Genomic DNA, 19,989 nt, shown 5'->3' on the forward strand with positions numbered 1-19,989 from the left:
AGGGTTCTGACCCAAATACTCCGGCTTTTCTGCTAATCTACTGTGATTTAAGGATCTTGCACAATGCTCCCAAGAACTTTTATTCTCAGTTTTTTTAACAAGTTGAAGTATTGAAGCTACATTCTGCCTTTAAATTCCAGCTCCTCGCTGATGTTCTTCATCAGCATGTTACGGTAATGTCAAGGCTACAGCTTTTTACCGTCTGTGTTATTCACTGACTAAAATGGGAAAAGAAACGCAATGGTGATACCAAGGAGGGGCGGGATGATGGATTCCAGATTTCTCTGCCGGGTCTGATCTATCTCCTGCACTTCTGCCCTAACCCCCTCTCTTCCCTCCGACAACAGGGATATGGTCCCCATGTCCTTCCCTCCCATCCCTGCAGTATCCATAACCAGAGGATCATCAGTTACCATATCCACCACCTCCCACAGGGATACACCTGGAAATCCATATCCACCATCCCCCACCGGGATACATGTGGAAATCCATATCCACCACCCCCCACAGGGATACACCAGGAAATCCATATCCACCATCCCCCCACAGGGATACACCAGGAAATCCATATCCACCACCCCCCACAGGGATACACCAGGAAATCCATATCCACCACCCCCCACAGGGATACACCAGGAAATCCATATCCACCACCCCCACAGGGATACACCAGGAAATCCATATCCACCACCCCCACTGGGATACACCAGGAAATCCATATCCACCACCCCCCACAGGGATACACCAGGAAATCCATATCCACCACCTCCCACTGGGATACACCAGGAAATCCATATCCACCACCCCCACAGGGATACACCAGGAAATCCATATCCACCACCCCCCACAGGGATACACCAGGAAATCCATATCCACCACCTCCCACTGGGATACACCTGGAAATCCATATCCACCACCCCCCACCGGGATACACCTGGAAATCCATATCCACCACCCCCCACCGGGATACACCTGGAAATCCATATCCACCACCCCCCACAGGGATACACCAGGAAATCCATATGCACCATCCCCCCACAGGGATACACCAGGAAATCCATATCCACCACCCCCCACCGGGATACATGTGGAAATCCATATCCACCACCCCCCACAGGGATACACCAGGAAATCCATATCCACCACCTCCCACTGGGATACACCAGGAAATCCATATCCACCACCCCCCACAGGGATACACCAGGAAATCCATATCCACCACCTCCCACTGGGATACACCAGGAAATCCATATCCACCACCCCCCACAGGGATACACCAGGAAATCCATATCCACCACCCCCCACAGGGATACACCAGGAAATCCATATCCACCACCCCCCACCGGGATACACCAGGAAATCCATATCCACCACCCCCCACAGGGATACACCAGGTAATCCATATCCACCACCTCCCACTGGGATACACCTGGAAATCCATATCCACCACCCCCCACCGGGATACACCTGGAAATCCATATCCACCACCCCCCACAGGGATACACCAGGAAATCCATATCCACCACCTCCCACAGGGATACACCAGGAAATCCATATCCACCACCTCCCACAGGGATACACCAGGAAATCCATATCCACCACCTCCCACAGGGATACACCAGGAAATCCATATGCACCACCTCCAGTGAGATGTCACCACCAGACACATATCCCCTCCCCTCCCTTGTCTGCCTTCCACAGGGACTGTTCCGTCCAGGACATCCTGGTCCACTCCCAGCAACCCCCCCCCCCCCCCAACACCCCCCCCCCCCCCCCCACATCCCCAGGCACCTGTTTCAACTGGTTCCTCAGGACAAGCAGGCCCACTCTCCTTTCACACCTCATACCACACTCCCACACTCCCACACTCCCACACTCCCACACTCCACACTCCCACACCCACACCACACTCCCACACTCCCACACTCCCACACTACCACACCCCACACCACACTCCCACACTCCCACACTCCCACACTCCCACACCACACTCCCACACTCCCACACTCCCACACTCCACACTCCCACACCACACTCCCACACTCCCACACTCCCACACTCCCACACCACACTCCCACACTTCCACAATCCCACACTCCCACACACCCCACACACCCCCCACACCTCACACCTCACACCTCACACCACACTCCCACACTCCCACACTCCCACTCCGACACTCCCACACTCCCACACTCCCACACTCCCACACTCCCACACACCTCACACCTCACCCCCCACACCACACTCCCACACTCCACACTCCCACACTCCCACACACCTCACACCTCACCCCCCACACCACACTCCACACTCCCACACCACACTCCCACACTCCCACACTCCCACTCCGACACTCCCACACTCCCACACTCCCACACTCCCACACCACACTCCCACACTCCCACACACCTCACACCTCACACCTCACACCACACTCCCACACTCCCACACTCCCACACACCCACACACCCCCACATCCTCACACCTCACACTCACACCACACTCCCACACTCCCACACTCCCACTCCGACACTCCCACACTCCCACACTCCACACTCCCACACTCCACACACCTCACACCTCACCCCCCACACCACACTCCCACACTCCCACACCACACTCCCACACTCCCACACTCCCACACACCTCACACCTCACACCTCACACCACACTCCCACACTCCCACACTCCCACACACCCCACACACCCCCACACCTCACACCTCACACCTCACACCACACTCCCACACTCCCACACTCCCACACACCCCACACACCCCCACACCTCACACCTCACACCTCACACCTCACACCACACTCCCACACTCCCACACTCCCACACTCCCACACTCCCACACACCCCACACACCCCCCACACCTCACACCTCACACCTCACACCTCACACCTCACACCTCACTCCCACACTCCACACACCCCACACACCCCACACACCCCCCACACCTCACACCTCACACCTCACACCACACTCCCACACTCCACACACCCCACACACCCCCACACCTCACACCTCACACCTCACACCTCACACCTCACTCCCACACTCCCACACCCCACACCTCACACCTCACACCACACTCCACACACCCCCACACCTCACACCTCACACCTCACACCTCACACCACACTCCCACACTCCCACACTCCACACACCCACACACCCACACACCCTCACACCACACACCTCACACCACACTCCCACACTCCACACTCCCACACTCCCTCACACCACACACCTCACACCTCACACCACACTCTCCACACTCCCCCCACACCTCACACCTCACACCACACTCCACACTCCCACACTCCCACACACCTCACACCACACACCACACACCACACACCACACACCACACACCTCACACCTCACACCACACTCCCACACTCCCACACACCCACACACCGCACACACCTCACACCTCACACCACACTCCCACACACCCCCCACACCTCACACCTCACACCTCACACCACACTCCCACACTCCCACACACCCCCCACACACCCCACACACCTCACACCTCACACCTCACACCTCACACCTCACACCTCACACCTCACACCTCACAACCACACTCCCACACACCTCACACCTCACACCTCACACCACACTCCCACACACCTCACACCACACACCTCTCACCTCACACCACACTCCCACACACCTCACACCACAGACCTCACACCTCACACCACACTCCCACACACCCCCCACACCTCACACCTCACACCACACTCCCACACACCTCACACCTCACACCTCACACCTCACACCTCACACTTCACACCACACTCCCACACACCCCCCACACCTCACACCTCACACCTCACACTTCACACCACACTCCCACACTCCCACACACCCCACACACCCCACACCACACACCTCACACCTCACACCTCACACCTCACACCTCACACCTCACACCACACTCCCACACTCCACACACCCCCCACACCACACACCATACACCACACTCCACACACCCACACACCCCACACCACACTCCCACACACTCCCACACACTCCCACACACCCCACACCACACTCCCACACTCCCACACCCCCACACCCCACACCACACTCCCACACACCCCACACACCCCACACCCCAAATCCCCACACCCCCACACCCCACACCCTACACACCCCACACCAACACCCCCACATCCCACACCCCAAACCCCCACACCCCCACACACCCACACCCCACACCCTACATACCCCACACCAACACCCCCACATCCCACGCCCCCACACCCCACGCCCCCACATCCCACACCCCCACATCCCCACACCCCCAAACCCCACACCCCCACACGCCACACACCCACACCCAATACCCCCAAATCCCACACCCCCACACCCCACACCCCACACCCCCACATCCCCACATCCCCACATCCCCACACCCCACACCCAACAGCCCAACAACCCCACAGCCCCACATCCCACACCCCTACATTCCACACCCCACAGCCCCACATCCCACACCCCCACATCCCACACCTCCACACCCCCACATCCCCACACCCCCACATCCCCACACCCCCACATCCCCACACCCCCACCGCCCCACACCCCACATCCACAAACCCCACACCTGCAGATCCCCAAATCCCACACCCCTACAGCCCCACACTTCCACACCCCCACATCCCACACCCCCACATCCCACACCCCACACCCCCACACCCCCACACACACCACAGGCCCACACACCCAGATCTCCACATCCCACACCCCCACACACCCACACCCAACAGCCCAACAACCCCACAGCCCCACATCCCACACCCCGACATTCCACACCCCACAGCCCCACATCCCCAGATCCCCACATCCCACATCCCACACCCCGCACCCCCACACACCCATACTCCACATCCCCACAGCCCCACACCCCACACCTCTACATTTCACACTCCACAGCCCTACACACCCACTGCCCCACAGTCCCACATTCCCACACCCCCACAGCCCCACACCCCGAGATCCCCACACCCCCAGATCCCCATATCCCACACCCCCACACCCCACAATCCCCACAGCCCCACACCCCCACATCCCACACCCCCACAGCCCCACACCCCCACACCCCACACCCCCACACCCCACACCCCCACACCCCACACCGCCACACCCCACACCCCCACACCCCACACCCCCACACCCCCACACCCCACACCCCCACACCCACACACCCCCACACCCCTACAACACCACACCACACAACCCACAGCCCCACACTCCACACCTCCACAGCCCCACACACCCACAGCCCTACACACCCACATTCCACACCCCACAGCCCCACACCCCCATAGCCCCACACCCCCACACCCCCACAGCCCCACAGCCCCACACCCCCAGATCTCCACATTCCACACCCACACAGCACCACACCCCCACACCCCCCACACCTCACATCCCCACACCCCCACACCTCACATCCCCACACCCCCACACCTCACATCCCCACACCCCCAGATTCCCACACCCCCAGATCCCCACATCCCACACCCCGACACGCCCACACACCACAGCCCACACCCTCACAACACCACACACCCACAACCCCACAGACTCACACTGCCACACCCCACACCCCCACACCCCACACCCCCACAGCCCCACACCCCACAGCCTCACACACCCACAGCCCCACTGCCCCACATTCCCACAGCCCCAATCACCACATCCCACACCCCGACACGCCCACACACCACACCCCACACCCCACACCCTCATAACACCACACACCCACAGACCCACACCACCGCACCCCACACCCCCACAGCCACACCCCCAAAGCCCCACACCCCCACAGTACTACATACCCACACCCCCACAGCCACACTCCCCCATCCCCCACACTCCCCCATCCCCCATCCCCCACACTCCCCCATCCCCCACACTCCCCCATCCCCCACACTCCCACACCCCCTCACCCCCACACCCCCTCACCCCCACACCCCCTCACCCCCACACCCCCACCGCACCTTCCCCTGCAACTGCCGAATGTCTAACACCTGCCCATTTCTCTCCTCCCTCCTTAGTATCGAGGGAGCTAAACGCACCTTCGGGGGGGGGGGGGGCACGGTGGCTCGGTGGTTAGCACTGATGCCTCTCAGCGCCAGAGACCCGGGTTCAATTCCCCCCTCGGGCGACTGACTGTGTGGAGTTTGCACATTCTCCCTGTGTCTGCGTGGGTTTCCTCCCATAGTCCAAAGACATGCAGGTCAGGGTGAATTGGCCATACTAAATTGCTCCTAGTGTTAGGTGAAGGGGTAAATGTAGGGGAATGGGTCTGGGTGGGTTGCTCGTCGGAAGGTCAGTGTGAACTTGTTGGGCCGAAGGGCCTGTTTCCACACTGTAGGGGATCTAAACTAATCTAAGTAGCACTTTCCCTGCACTCGCTGCTCACAATGTGGTCTCCCCTACACTGGGGGGGAGCAAAGTGTAGACTGGGTGACCCCTTCACAGAACATCCACGTTCTGCCCAGGAAACAGACCCTGAGCCTCCAGTTCCCTGTCACTGTAACCCCCCCACCCTGTTCCCTGTCACTGTAACCCCCCCACCCTGTTCCCTGTCACTGTAACCCCCCCACCCTGTTCCCCGTCACTGTAACCCCCCCCACCCTGTTCCCTGTCACTGTAACCCCCCCACCCTGTTCCCTGTCACTGTAACCCCCCCCACCCTGTTCCCTGTCACTGTAACCCCCCCCACCCTGTTCCCTGTCACTGTAACCCCCCCACCCTATTCCCTCTCCAACATCTCTGTCTCAGTCTTGCTGCAGTGCTCCAGTGAAGCTCAGCACAATCTGGAAGAACAGTCCCTCACCATCCACTCGGGGACCCTGCAGCCCTCCCCACCCAATAACGAGTTCAGGAACTTAAGGTCTTGAGGCACTTTCCCCAATGCCCTTATGCCAACCCCCACACCCTGGGCCTGGACATCACACAGGCTGCTCCAACAAGCAGTCATTCTTGGCCACACGTCATCCCCATTAGCAGCGATTCTTTCTCCCACACTGACCTTTACCCAGTCCCTTCTCTGCCCAACTGTGTTTCTCTCTCTTTGGGTTCCATCTCTATTTAGTGTTTAATCCTCCCCCAGCCCAACTTCCGTTTCTCTACCAACCTTTCCCCAGCTGTAATCCATGCTGAGGAAGTGTCACTGGATCTGAAACGCTAACTCTGATTTCTCTCCACAGCTCCTGCCAGACTTGCTGAGGTTTTCCAGCAGTTTATGATTTTGTTTCTGATTTCCAGTATCTGCAGTTCTTTGGTTTTTTTTTGGTCCAAATAGATCATGTTCACTGGCCGTCTGTCAGATTTACTCGTTACCTCCTCAATGCATTTGCACCAATTTGTCAGATGTGACCTCCTCATGTTGACACTGGCCTGTTGTGTCAGGGCTTGGCCTTCAAAGATTGCATTCCATACACTAAATACAGCGTGAGCTTGGATATTGTGTGTTCCTCAACTGTGTAAACCTTGCCAATATTTTACAGAGGCTGAGAGTCTGGATTTGTTTCCTGTCATTCTGGGCTGTGTGCTGGGTATCCTCGTGTTACTGATCATTACTGGTACTGTTGTCCTCTGTGTAAAACGATGGGCGTGCTTCAGAACAACATCAACACCAAACAGGTAAACAGAATCACTTCAGTGCTTGGATCTTGCTGAGAAACCAGCTGGAAGAACTTCCATCTGTCTGTGTTCCTTCCTTCCCTGTCTCTCCCATGCTATCTGACCCCATTGCTGACAACTCAATACTTCCTTTTTCTCTGTCTGTCTACTCTGAAAGTTACTATCTGCGGTTTACTTTATCTCGTACTGTCATTGGCCTGACACATTACAGAGTTGGGAACAGAGTGTGTGGGAACAGAGTTTGCAACTGTCAGTGGTTTAGCTAGTTTTAGATTAAGTTATGAGAACAAATGATTCACAAAACAGAAAATAGAAACTCTGAAGGAAGGAGTAAGGCAGCGAAGAGGTGATAACCAAAGGGTGACTGATAAGGATGGAGCATAGAAACCTCCGAGTGCACCAGCAGATTGATAAATATTGCCCAGGTCGGGTGTATTTGGAATAATTAGAGCAATATTTTCTTGTGTCAACTAAGCACTTTAGACCTTGTAGAGTTCAATGAAACAAGGGAAGTTAATAATTTCAGTGTAAGGGAGTCTTCAGGTAACAGTGCTCATAAAATTTCACAAGAGGTTTGAGAGTGAGAATTGTGCATCTTACGCACAAAGAGAATTACAAGGGAAACAGTTGGCAAACATGAAGTGGGAAGACAGGTTATACCACAGAGAAACAGCAGCAGACATATTCTATGAACAAGAATAAATAAATAATGTTGGAGAATAAATAGCAATATCTTGAAAATGTCCATATGAGGAAGTGCTGGATGTTTTAAAATGCATAAAGGTGGATAGATCCCCAGGACCTGATCAGGTGTACCCGAGAACTCTGTGGGAAGCTAGAGAAGTGATTGCTGGGCCTCTTGCTGAGATATTTGTATCATCGATAGTCACAGGTGAGGTGCCGGAAGACTGGAGGTTGGCAAACATGGTGCCACTGTTTAAGAAGGGTGGTAAGGACAAGTCAGGGAATTATAGACCAGTGAGCCTGACCTCGTTGGTGGGCAAGTTGTTGGAGGGAATCCTGAGGGACAGGATGTACATGTATTTGGAAAGGCAAGGACTGATTAGGGATCGTCAACATGGCTTTGTGCGTGGGAAATCATGTCTCACAAACTTGATTGAGTTTTTTAAAGAAGTGACAAGGAGGATTGATGAGGGCAGAGCAGTAGATGTTGTTGGTGAGGCCTTCAGTTCGACAAGGTTCCCTGTGGGAGACTGGTTAGCGAGTTAGATCATATGGAATACAGGGAGAACTAGCTGTCTGGATACAAAATTGAAGACAGAGGGTGGTGGTGGAGAGTTGCTTCTCAGACTGGAGGTCTGTGCTGAGTGGTGTGCTGCAGAGATTGGTGCTGGGTCCACTTTGATTAAAATAAATAATTTAAATGTGAACATAGGAGGGATAGTTAGTAAGTTTGCAGATGACACCAAAATTGGAGGTGTAGTGGATAGTGAAGAGGGTTACCTCAGATTACAACAGGATCTGGACCAGATGGGCCAATGGGCTGAGAAGTGGCAGATGGAGTTTAATTCAGATAAATGTGAGGTGCTGCATTTTGGGAAAGCAAATCTTAGCAGGACTTATACACTTAATGGTAAGGTCCTTGGGAATGTTGCTGAACAAAGAGACCTTGGAATGCAGGTTCATAGCTCCTTGAAAGTGGAGTTACGGGTAGATAGGATCATGAAGAAGGTGTTTGGTATGCTTTCCTTTATTGGTCAGAGTATTGAGTACAGGAGGTGGGAGGTCATGTTGCAGCTGTACAGGACATTGGTTAGGCCACTGTTGGAATATTGCGTGCAATTCTGGTCTCCTTCCTATCGGAAAGATGTTGTGAAACTTGAAAGGGTTCAGAAAAGATTTACAAGGATGTTGCCAGGGTTGGAGGATCTGAGCTACTGTGTGGTTGGTTATAATGTTGCTCAGATCCTTCAGTGTTCCTGCCTCTAACTGCAGACTGATTGTAATCTTGTTGTTGGGGCATGTACAGTATAGTATCCACTCTCTAATAAACTAATCCCTATCTTTCTGACATCACATCATTTAGGGATACCAATGAAGGAAATGACATCATATACGCAACAGCTAGTGGTAAGTAAATGGAACTAAATACTTAGTGTAACAGGTGCTTGGAATAATTACTGGCTGCAATTAATACACATTGTTGGTTAAATTATTTAATGAAGGTCAGTTCTATGATGCAGTAATGTTGCAGTGTTAGTTTCACAGCATTCTGTCTGATGCTGATTTTTGGGGTTGGATTGATTGGCCCTGGGATTTGTTTATTCCTGAGTGTAGCTGTGTCCTCCCTGCTCCCCACCGTGTTCCCATCAGCCCTCAGACCTGGAACCGGTTCCACAGCCAGGGAGACGGGCTCAATTCACTCCCATTTGTCTGACGATTACTCCCACAATCTCCTGCCGTTCAGGAAGAATAGCACAGTCCTGTCCTGCCCTTCCTGTTTCCATCCCAGACACCGATCAGGAAACGATGGGGAAAGGAGAGCCCCACAATCACAGGCTTCCTGTTCACTGCTTCGGGAAATTTCCACATCAGGTTTAATTGTTCATCTTCCTAACCCCATGGTCAGAGTTTCAATAAAATATCCCAGACCACACTGCACAGTGTCAGCTGCTACAGGGCCCAGAGAGAGTGAGTGCCTGTGGGGGAGAGAGAGAGAGAGAGAGAGAGAGAGAGAGAGAGAACGAAAGGAAAAGGGGACAGCAGGCACTGAACTGGGTAGGAATAACAGGAAGCAGGTAGAGGGGTGGGCAGGGAACAGGATACAAGGGGGGAATGGGCAGGGAGGAGTATTCAGGGGGAATGGGCAGGGGTGAGTATACAGGGGGAATGGGCAGGGGGCAGTATACGGGGGGAATGGGTGGGGGGGATATACAGGGGAATGGGCAGAGGGGAGTATACAGGGGGAATGGGCAGGGGGGAGTATACAGGGGGGAATGGGCAGGGGTGAGTATACAGGGGGAATGGGCAGGGGAGAGTATACAGGGGGGAATGGTCAGGGGGGAGTATAGAGGGGGAATGGGTGGGGGGGATATACAGGGGAATGGGCAGAGGGGAGTATACAGGGGAATGGGCAGGGGGAGTATAGAGGGGGGAATGGTCAGGGGGGAGTATAGAGGGGGAATGGGCAGGGTGGGAATATACAGGGGGAATGGGCAGGGGAGAGTAGACAGGGGGGAATGGTCAGGGGGGAGTATACAGGGGGAATGGGCAGGGGGGATTATACAGGGGGAATGGGCAGGGGGGAGTATAGAGGGGGAATGGGCAGGGTGGGAATATACAGGGGGAATGGGCAGGGGAGAGTAGACAGGGGGGAATGGGCAGGGGGGATTATACAGGGGGAATGGGCAGGGGGGGAGTATATGGGGGGAATGGGCAGGGGGGAGTATACGGGGGGAATGGGTGGGGGGGATATACAGGGGAATGGGCAGAGGGGAGTATACAGGGGGAATGGGCAGGGGGGAGTATACAGGGGGGAATGGTCAGGGGGGAGTATACAGGGGAATGGGCAGGGGGGAGTATACAGGGGGGAATGGGCAGGGTGGGAATATACAGGGGGAATGGGCAGGGGAGAGTATACAGGGGGAATGGGCAGGGGAGAGTATACAGGGGGGAATGGGTGGGAGGAGTATACAGGGGGAATAGGCAGGGGGGAGTATACGGGGGGACTGGGCAGGGCGTAGTGTACAGGGGGAATATGCTGGGGGAGTATACAGGGGGGAATGGACAGGGGGGACTATACGGGGGGAATGGGCAGGGGGGAGTATACAGGGGGGAATGGACAGGGGGGGAGTATACGGGGCAAATGGGCAGCAGGTAGAGGAGACTAGAGAGAAGTTGTTGGGAGTAGTCAGTGGGCAGTGGGTGAGAAGATTGAAGGCAGTGACTGTTTGATTGTAAAAATGACACAGAGACGGAGGGACAGACAGACACAGGTGATATCCGTAGGGATGTGTTGTGTGAGGGACCCCCCGAATTTCCTGGCTGAGAACTCTGTTTTAAATGAAACAGCAAAGATCGCGATGGGAATTGACTGGGTGGATATGGAGAGTTGACTGGGTGGATATGGGGTATTGACTGGGTGGATATGGAGAATTGACTGGGTGGATATGGGGTATTGACTGGGTGGATATGGGGTGTTGACTGGGTGGATATGGGGTGTTGACTGGGTGGATATGGAGAGTTGACTGGGTGGATATGGGGAGTTGACTGGGTGGATATGGGGAGTTGACTGGGTGGATATGGGGAGTTGACTGGGTGGATATGGAGAGTTGACTGGGTGGATATGGGGAGTTGACTGGGTGGATATGGGGTGTTGACTGGGTGGATATGGGGTGTTGACTGGGTGGATATGGGGTGTTGACTGGGTGGATATGGAGAGTTGACTGGGTGGATATGGGAATTGACTGGGTGGATATAGAACATAGAACATAGAAGAATACAGCGCAGTACAGGCCCTTCGGCCCTCGATGTTGCGCCGATCCAAGCCCACCTAACCTACACTAAGCCACTATCCTCCATATACCTATCCAATGCCCGCTTAAATACCCATAAAGAGGGAGAGTCCACTACTGCTACTGGCAGGGCATTCCATGAACTTACGACTCGCTGAATGAAGAACCTACCCCTAACATCAGTCCTATATCTACCCTCCCTTAATTTAAAGCTATGCCCCCTTGTAATAGCTGACTCCATACGTGGAAAAAGGTTCTCACTGTCAACCCTATCTAACCCCCTAATCATCTTGTACACCTCTATCAAATCACCCCTAAACCTTCTTTTCTCCAATGAAAACAACCCCAAGTGCCTCAGCCTTTCCTCATAGGATTTTCCTACCATACCAGGCAACATCCTGGTAAACTTCCTCTGCACCCGTTCCAGTGCCTCCACATCCTTCCTATAGTATGGCGACCAAAACTGCACACAATATTCCAGATGCGGCCGCACCAGAGTCTTATACAACTGCAGCATGACCTCAGGACTCCGGAACTCAATTCCTCTACCAATAAAAGCCAGTACGCCATATGCCTTCTTCACTGCACTATTTACCTGGGTGGCAACTTTCAGAGATCTGTGTACATGGACACCAAGATCCATCTGCTCTTCCACACTACCAAGTAGTCTACCATTAGCCCAGTAATCCATCTTTTTATTACTCTTACTAAAGTGAATCACTTCACACTTAGCTACATTGAACTCCATTTGCCACCTTTCTGCCCAGCTCTGCAGCTTCTCTATATCCCGCTGTAACCTGCCATATCCTTCCTCACTGTCTACAACTCCTCCGACTTTCGTATCATCCGCAAACTTGCTCACCCAACCTTCTAACCCTTCCTCCAGGTCATTTATAAAAATGACAAACAGCAATGGTCCCAAAACAGATCCTTGCGGAACACCGCTAGTGACGGCACTCCAAGATGAACCTTTGCCATCAACTACTACCCTCTGTCTTCTTCCAGAGAGCCAATTCCTAATCCAAACCTCCAACTCACCCTCAATGCCATATCTCTGTATTTTCTGCAGTAGCCTACCATGGGGGACCTTATCAAACGCCTTACTAAAATCCATATATACCACATCTACCGCTTTCCCCTCATCTACCTCCTTCGTCACCTTCTCAAAGAATTCAATAAGGTTTGTGAGGCACGACCTGCCCTTCACAAAACCATGCTGACTATCCTTGATCACATCATTCTTATCCAGATGTGCATAAATCCTATCCCTTACAATTCTCTCTAAGACTTTGCCCACAACAGAAGTGAGACTCACTGGCCTATAGTTACTAGGATTATCCCTACTCCCCTTCTTGAACAAGGGAACCACGTTTGCTAGCCTCCAGTCCTCTGGCACTACTCCTGTCGACAAAGAGGACACAAAAATCAAGGCCAATGGCTCTGCAATCTCCTCCCTTGCTTCCCAGAGAATCCTAGGATAAATGCCATCAGGCCCAGGGGACTTATCTATTTTCACCCTTGCCAGAATTTCCAACATCTCTTCTCTACATATCTCAAAGCCATCCATTCTACTTATTCGTGCCTCAGTATTCATATCGACAACAATGTCCTGTTCCTGAGTGAATACTGACGAAAAGTATTCATTCAGCGCCTCCCCAATCTCTTCAGCCTCCACACGCAACTTCCCATTACTATCCTTGATTGGACCTATTCCTTCCCTAGTCATTCTTTTATTCCTAACATACCTATAGAAAGCCTTCGGGTTTTCCCTAATCCTACCAACTAAGGACCTTTCATGTCCCCTCCTTGCTGCTCTTAGCTCTCTCTTCAGGTCCTTCCGGGCTACCTTATAACTCAATTGCCCCTATTGAACCTTCACGCCTCATCTTTACAAAGGCCGCCCTCTTCCATTTAACAAGGGATTCCAACTCCTTATTAAACCACGGCTCCCTCACACGACCCTTTCCTCCCTGCCTGATAGGTACGTACTTATCAAGGACACTCAATAGTTGCTCCTTGAACAAGTTCCACATATCAATTACGCTCTTGCCTTGGAATCTACTTTTCCAATCCACACATCCTAAGTCATGCCTCAATGCATCATAATTTCCCTGCCCCCAGCTATAACTCTTGCCCTGGAGTACACACTTATCCCTCTCCATCACTAGAGTAAAAATCACCGAATTGTGGTCACTGTCCCCAAAGTGCTCACCTACCTCTAGTTCTAATACCTGGCCTGGTTCGTTACCCAGAACCAAATCCAGTATGGCCTCACCTCTTGTTGGCTTATCTACATATTGTGTCAGGAAACTCTCCTGCACACATTGCACAAACACTGACCCATCTAACGAACTTGAGCTATAGCTTTCCCAATCAATATCAGGAAAGTTAAAGTCTCCCATAACAATCACCCTATTACTGTCACTCTTCTCCTGAATCATCTTCGCAATCCTTTCATCAACGATTCTAGGACTATTAGGAGGCCTGTAAAAGACTCCTAACAGGGTGACCTCACCTCTCCTATTCCTAACCTCAACCCAAACTACCTCAGATGGCAAATCTTCGTCCATCTTCCTTTCCACCTTCCATATCCACCCAGTCAACTCCCCATATCCACCCAGTCAACTATGGGGAATTGACTGGGTGGATATGGGGAATTGACTGGGTGGATATGGGGAGTTGACTCGGTGGATATGGGAATTGACTGGGTGGATATGGGGAGTTGACTGGGTGGATATGGGGAGTTGACTGGGTGGATATGGAGAGTTGACTGGGTGGATATGGGGAGTTGACTGTGTGATTATGGGGAGTTGACTGGGTGGATATGGGGAGTTGACTCGGTGGATATGGGAATTGACTGGGTGGATATGGGGAGTTGACTGGGTGGATATGGGGAGTTGACTGGGTGGATATGGAGAGTTGACTGGGTGGATATGGAGAGTTGACTGGGTGGATATGGGGATTTGATTGGGTGGATATGGAGAATTGACTCGGTAGATATGTGGAGTTGACTGGGTGGACATGGGGAGATGACTGGGTGGATATGGGGAGTTGACTGGGTGGATGTGGAGAGTTGACTGGGTGGACATGGGGAGTTGACTGGGTGGATGTGGGGAGTTGACTGGGTGGATGTGGAGAGTTGACTGGGTGGATGTGGAGAGTTGACTGGGTGGATATGGGGAGTTGACTGGGTGGATATGGGGAGTTGACTGGGTGGATTTGGGGAGTTGACTGGGTGGATATGGAGAGTTGACTGGGTGGATATGGGGAGTTGACTGGGTGGATATGGGGAGTTGACTGGGTGGATGTGGAGAGTTGACTGGGTGGATATGGGGAGTTGACTGGGTGGATATGGGGAGTTGACTGGGTGGATATGGAGAGTTGACTGGGTGGATTTGGGGTGTTGACTCGGTGGTTATGGAGAGTTGACTGGATGGATATGGGCAGTTGACTGGGTGGATTTGGGGTGTTGACTCGGTGGTTATGGAGAGTTGACTGGATGGATATGGGCAGTTGACAGGGTGGACATGGGGAGTTGACTGGGTGGATGTGGAGAGTTGACTGGGTGGATATGGAGAGTTGACTGGGTGGATATGGAGAGTTGACTGGGTGGATATGGGGAGTTGACTGGGTGGTTATGGAGAGTTGACTGGGTGGATGTGGAGAGTTGACTGGGTGGATATGGGGAGTTGACTGGGTGGATATGGAGAGTTGACTGGGTGGATATGGAGAGTTGACTGGGTGGATATGGGGAGTTGACTGGGTGGATATGGGGAGTTGACTGGGTGAATATGGGGAGGATGGTTCCTGTTGTGGGAGAATCTCAAACCAGGAGTCATTGTTTAAAATAAGGGAGTGGGCATTGAAGGCAGAGATGAGGAAGCATTTTGTTTCTCAGGGTGTTGTGAGTCTTTGGAACTCCTTTTGTCAAAAGGCAGTGGCTGAAGAATCATTAATTTTTGAAAGACAGTGGAAGGGGGATTTTTAATGACCTGGGTGGGGGGGCGGTGAACGATTATTGGGGAATATGTTGGAATATCGAATTGATTTAAATTCAGCCACAATCATATTGAATGAAGGAGTAGGTTCGGAGGGTTGAATGGCCTACTCCTGTTCCTTGTTTATATGTTCATAACATCCAGGTTCCTGAGGATGTCTAGACAGGGGTAATTGCCACATGCTGCTTTAACTGACCACACTCTCTGAGAGGTGTCTCAGCCAGACACTTACAGGTACAACAGACAGTGCAGGATTTCCCTTTCACAGTGTTGATAGTGCTGTAGGCCATGGCAGCTTTGTCCCTGAAAGGACAGCACCTTCTGTTTCTGACAGTGTTTACTGTGCTTTGCCTTCAAAGAGAGCTGTATCTGAGGAACATTGCATTGTCTTTCAGCTCAAAGCCCAGCCAGCAATCTACCAGCTGCTGTTCCTGTGGGGGTAAGTGATGGATCAAGATGTGAATATCAGCAACAGGTTAAACTCCAGGAATGATACTATTCATTTATTGTTCAAGAATCAGTGACATTATAGTCACAGCAATGGCAGTAAACAATGAATAACTGCTTGATAGTTGCAGATAGCTAGGAATATAAAGGTACAGTTCAAGAAACCATTGACTTAAAGTCAAAATGAACATGGAGATATGTTAATATTATGATAATATATATGTTAATATTATGGTCATTATGCTAATAACTCACAAACAGATTATTCATATGTATTCTGTGATAGTAGTAATTCACTAATTCTCACTTCATTAAATAAAGTGGTTTTTGAGAAGATATGTAGCTCAGGTTGAGGTTCAGGTTGTGAGTTTGTTCACTGAGCTGGTAGGTTTGTTCTCAGACGTTTCGTCACCATGCTAGGTACCATCATCAGTGAGCCTCTGTTAAAGCACAAATGTTCTGCCCCACTTCCTATTTATGTGTGTTGGTCTGTTACGGTGGGTGATATCGTTTCAGTTCTTTTCCTCAGAGGTTGGTAAATGAGGTCCTTGTTCATTGATGGAGTTCCAGTTTGAATGCCAGGTCTCTCGGCCAAGACACATAAATAGCAAGGGGACAGAACACCAGCGCTTCACCGGAGGCTCACTGATGCTGTTACCTAGCATGGTGACGAACCGTCTGAGAACAAACCTTCCAGCTCAGCAAGCAAACTTACAATCCATGTATTTCCATCATAATGACAGGATTCGATTACTGACAATGCTACTCACAATAATAACTGTTTGAAAACAGCTTACTGTAGCATGGTGTCTCAGTGGTTAGCACTGCAGCCTCACAGCGCCAGGGACCCAGGTTCGATTCCAGCCTCGGGTGACTGCCTGTGTGGAGTTTGCACATTCTCCCCATGTCTGCGTGGGTTTCCTCCGGGTGCTCCGGTTTCCTCCCACAGTCCAAAGATGTGCAGGTTAGAGTGGGTTAGGTATGGTAATTAGGGGATAGGTTAGCGCAGACTTGGTGGACAGAACGGCCTCTTTCCACACTGTAAGGATTCTATGAAAATGAAGCTCTGTACATATCTCACATCAAATGTCCTCGTGCCACTGAAGATCTGATGTCTGTGTGATGTTGCAGGAGGGTGATGGGCAGGTGCATTACGCTGAACTCCAACTCCGACAGGTCACCCAGCGCCCACCCAGGATACAGACAGTGACTGATCCAGACTCCGAGTACGCGGCTGTCAAACACACATAGTCTCCTGGATGTATCCATCACTACTGCTGCAGGCAACCGACTCTCTGGATCCTATGATGTGGAGGAGGTGGGGTGGACAAAGTGAAAAATCACCCAACACCAGGTTAGAGTCCAACAGGTTTAATTGGAAGCACTAGCTTTCGGAGCACCACTCCTTCATCAGGTGATTGTGGAGAATAAGATTGTAAGACATAGAATTTATAGTTTACAGTGTGCCGTAACTGAAATTATATATTAAAAAAGACCTGGATTGTTTGTTAAGTCTCTCATCTTTTAGAATGACCATGTTGGTTTCAGTTCTTTCATGTGTAAATCACAAAACATTGAAAAGTTACATTCTCAAGTGAACTTTAATAATTGGTGTCATGTCGGCCCAGGTAATATATTGAAGGTGTGAGCTTCCCTGTGTGAGACTGTCTGTGCCACAATGGTCAGACTGATTCTCATCTAAAAAAAACGGATTTACAGAATCTTACATGGATTCATGCAGCTTTTGAGCAAAGGAAAATATAATTCTGCAAATACAAATACACCCCACAAACTTATATATGTGTGTGTCTGTGTGTGTGGTGTATGTGGAGGGAGCAGGGGGGTGGCAGGGGTAATGAGTGTCTGTGAGTGAGTGTGTGTATGTGTAGGAGTGTGTGTGTGTAAAGGGGTTTAAGTCTGTGAGAGGGTGCATGCGTGAATGTGGGAGTGTCTGTGTGAGCTAATAAGAGAGGGTCTGTGTGAGTGTATGGGTCTGTAGGAGAGTCTGTGTTTGTGTGTGTGTGTCTGTATGTGTGTGTGTGTATGTGTGTGAGTGTGTGTCTGTGTGTGTGAGTATGTGTCTGTGTGTGTGTGTGTGAGTATGTGTCTGTGTGTGTATGTGTGTAAGTGTGTGTGAGTATGTGTCTGTGTGTGTGTGTGTGTGTATGTGTGTGTGTGAGTATGTGTCTGTGTGTGTGTGTGTGTGTCTGTGTGTAGTGTAATGGGGGTCACCTGTAGTGTGATATTGAAGATCTATGACCCCTCAAGAGGGGCGTCTTGGTTTGAGATCAGTCAAAATAATCAACGGATATGGTCTGTTCAAAAAGCAATGGTCATTAGTTTATTGAATTAAGGAACCTTGACACAATTCTATCCAGCAACACCAAGGTTAAAGCTTCCGTGTTCCATGGTGAAGTTACACAATCACGTTTGAAAATTGCACATTATATGTTTTTTAAGAGATAGCACAGCCTTAATTACAAGGTATTCCTTGGAAAAGAAATCTTATTTCCGCAAATTGTCATGCCATGTATCAGTTCAAGGTTAGTTCGAATGGTTAATTAATGTGTCAGTATTCATTTTATGAAAACTCTATTGTCCTCTTATCTTTGAATTTCAGCTTAATTCTGCAAAACAGCACAACAGGTTCACAGGGTTCAATCACTATTCTCAGCCATTTTATTGTATTCTTTTACATTTAAAAACTATTTTGTGGTTAATAAAAATCGACATATACTTATTGCCTAAATTCAAATTTTAGATTCTCAATATGAACCCAAGGTCCCAGTTGAGGCCATTCCCCATGGGGACCAACCTTGGTATCAGTTTCTGCTCGGCCACTTCTCGTTGTTCCTGTCCTGAAGTCTGTCTTGGAGGACGGTCACCCGAAGGTCTGAGGTCGAATGTCTCGGCCCGCTGAACTGTTCTCCAACTGTGTCCATTCATCCAAAGGCAGACTTTGGGACAGGCAACAGCAAAATGTGGCCGAGCAGAGGCTGATAGCCAAGGTCGGTCCCTATGGGGAATAGCCTCAACAGGGACCTTGGGTTCATGTCACACTACAGGTCACCCTACTGCACTGTACACACACACAGACACACACACACACACACACACACACACACTCTTACACATACACATACACAGACACACACACATACACAGGCACACACACAGACGCACACATACACACAGACACACACACACACAGACTCTCCTACAGACCCATTCACTCACACAGACACTCCCACACTCACACACGCACCCTCTGACAGACTTCAACCCCTTTACACTCACACTCACTCACACACGTACACACACTCACTGACACACATAAACCCCCCCCATCACACGCACCCACATGCACACGCGCGCGCGCGCACACACACAC

At 51.5% G+C, this 19,989-nt stretch overlaps 1 protein-coding gene across 1 annotated transcript in view; it reads left to right on the top strand.

Annotated features, from left to right (window-relative positions):
* The window catches only part of LOC140482677 (kin of IRRE-like protein 3), a 111,206-nt gene extending 93,234 nt beyond the window's left edge, over positions 1-17,972 (top strand). Inside the window, exons 4-7 of the mRNA XM_072580188.1 lie at positions 7,543-7,678; positions 9,726-9,769; positions 16,547-16,590; positions 17,730-17,972. Of these exons, the coding sequence (XP_072436289.1) occupies positions 7,543-7,678; positions 9,726-9,769; positions 16,547-16,590; positions 17,730-17,849 (344 nt within the window). The 3' untranslated portion in view covers positions 17,850-17,972. The remainder of the gene's footprint in view (positions 1-7,542; positions 7,679-9,725; positions 9,770-16,546; positions 16,591-17,729) is intronic.
* Positions 17,973-19,989: the final 2,017 nt, after the last annotated feature.

Source organism: Chiloscyllium punctatum, chromosome 11 (genome assembly GCF_047496795.1).
Source record: "Chiloscyllium punctatum isolate Juve2018m chromosome 11, sChiPun1.3, whole genome shotgun sequence".
In the NCBI taxonomy this organism is placed as follows: domain Eukaryota; kingdom Metazoa; phylum Chordata; class Chondrichthyes; order Orectolobiformes; family Hemiscylliidae; genus Chiloscyllium; species Chiloscyllium punctatum.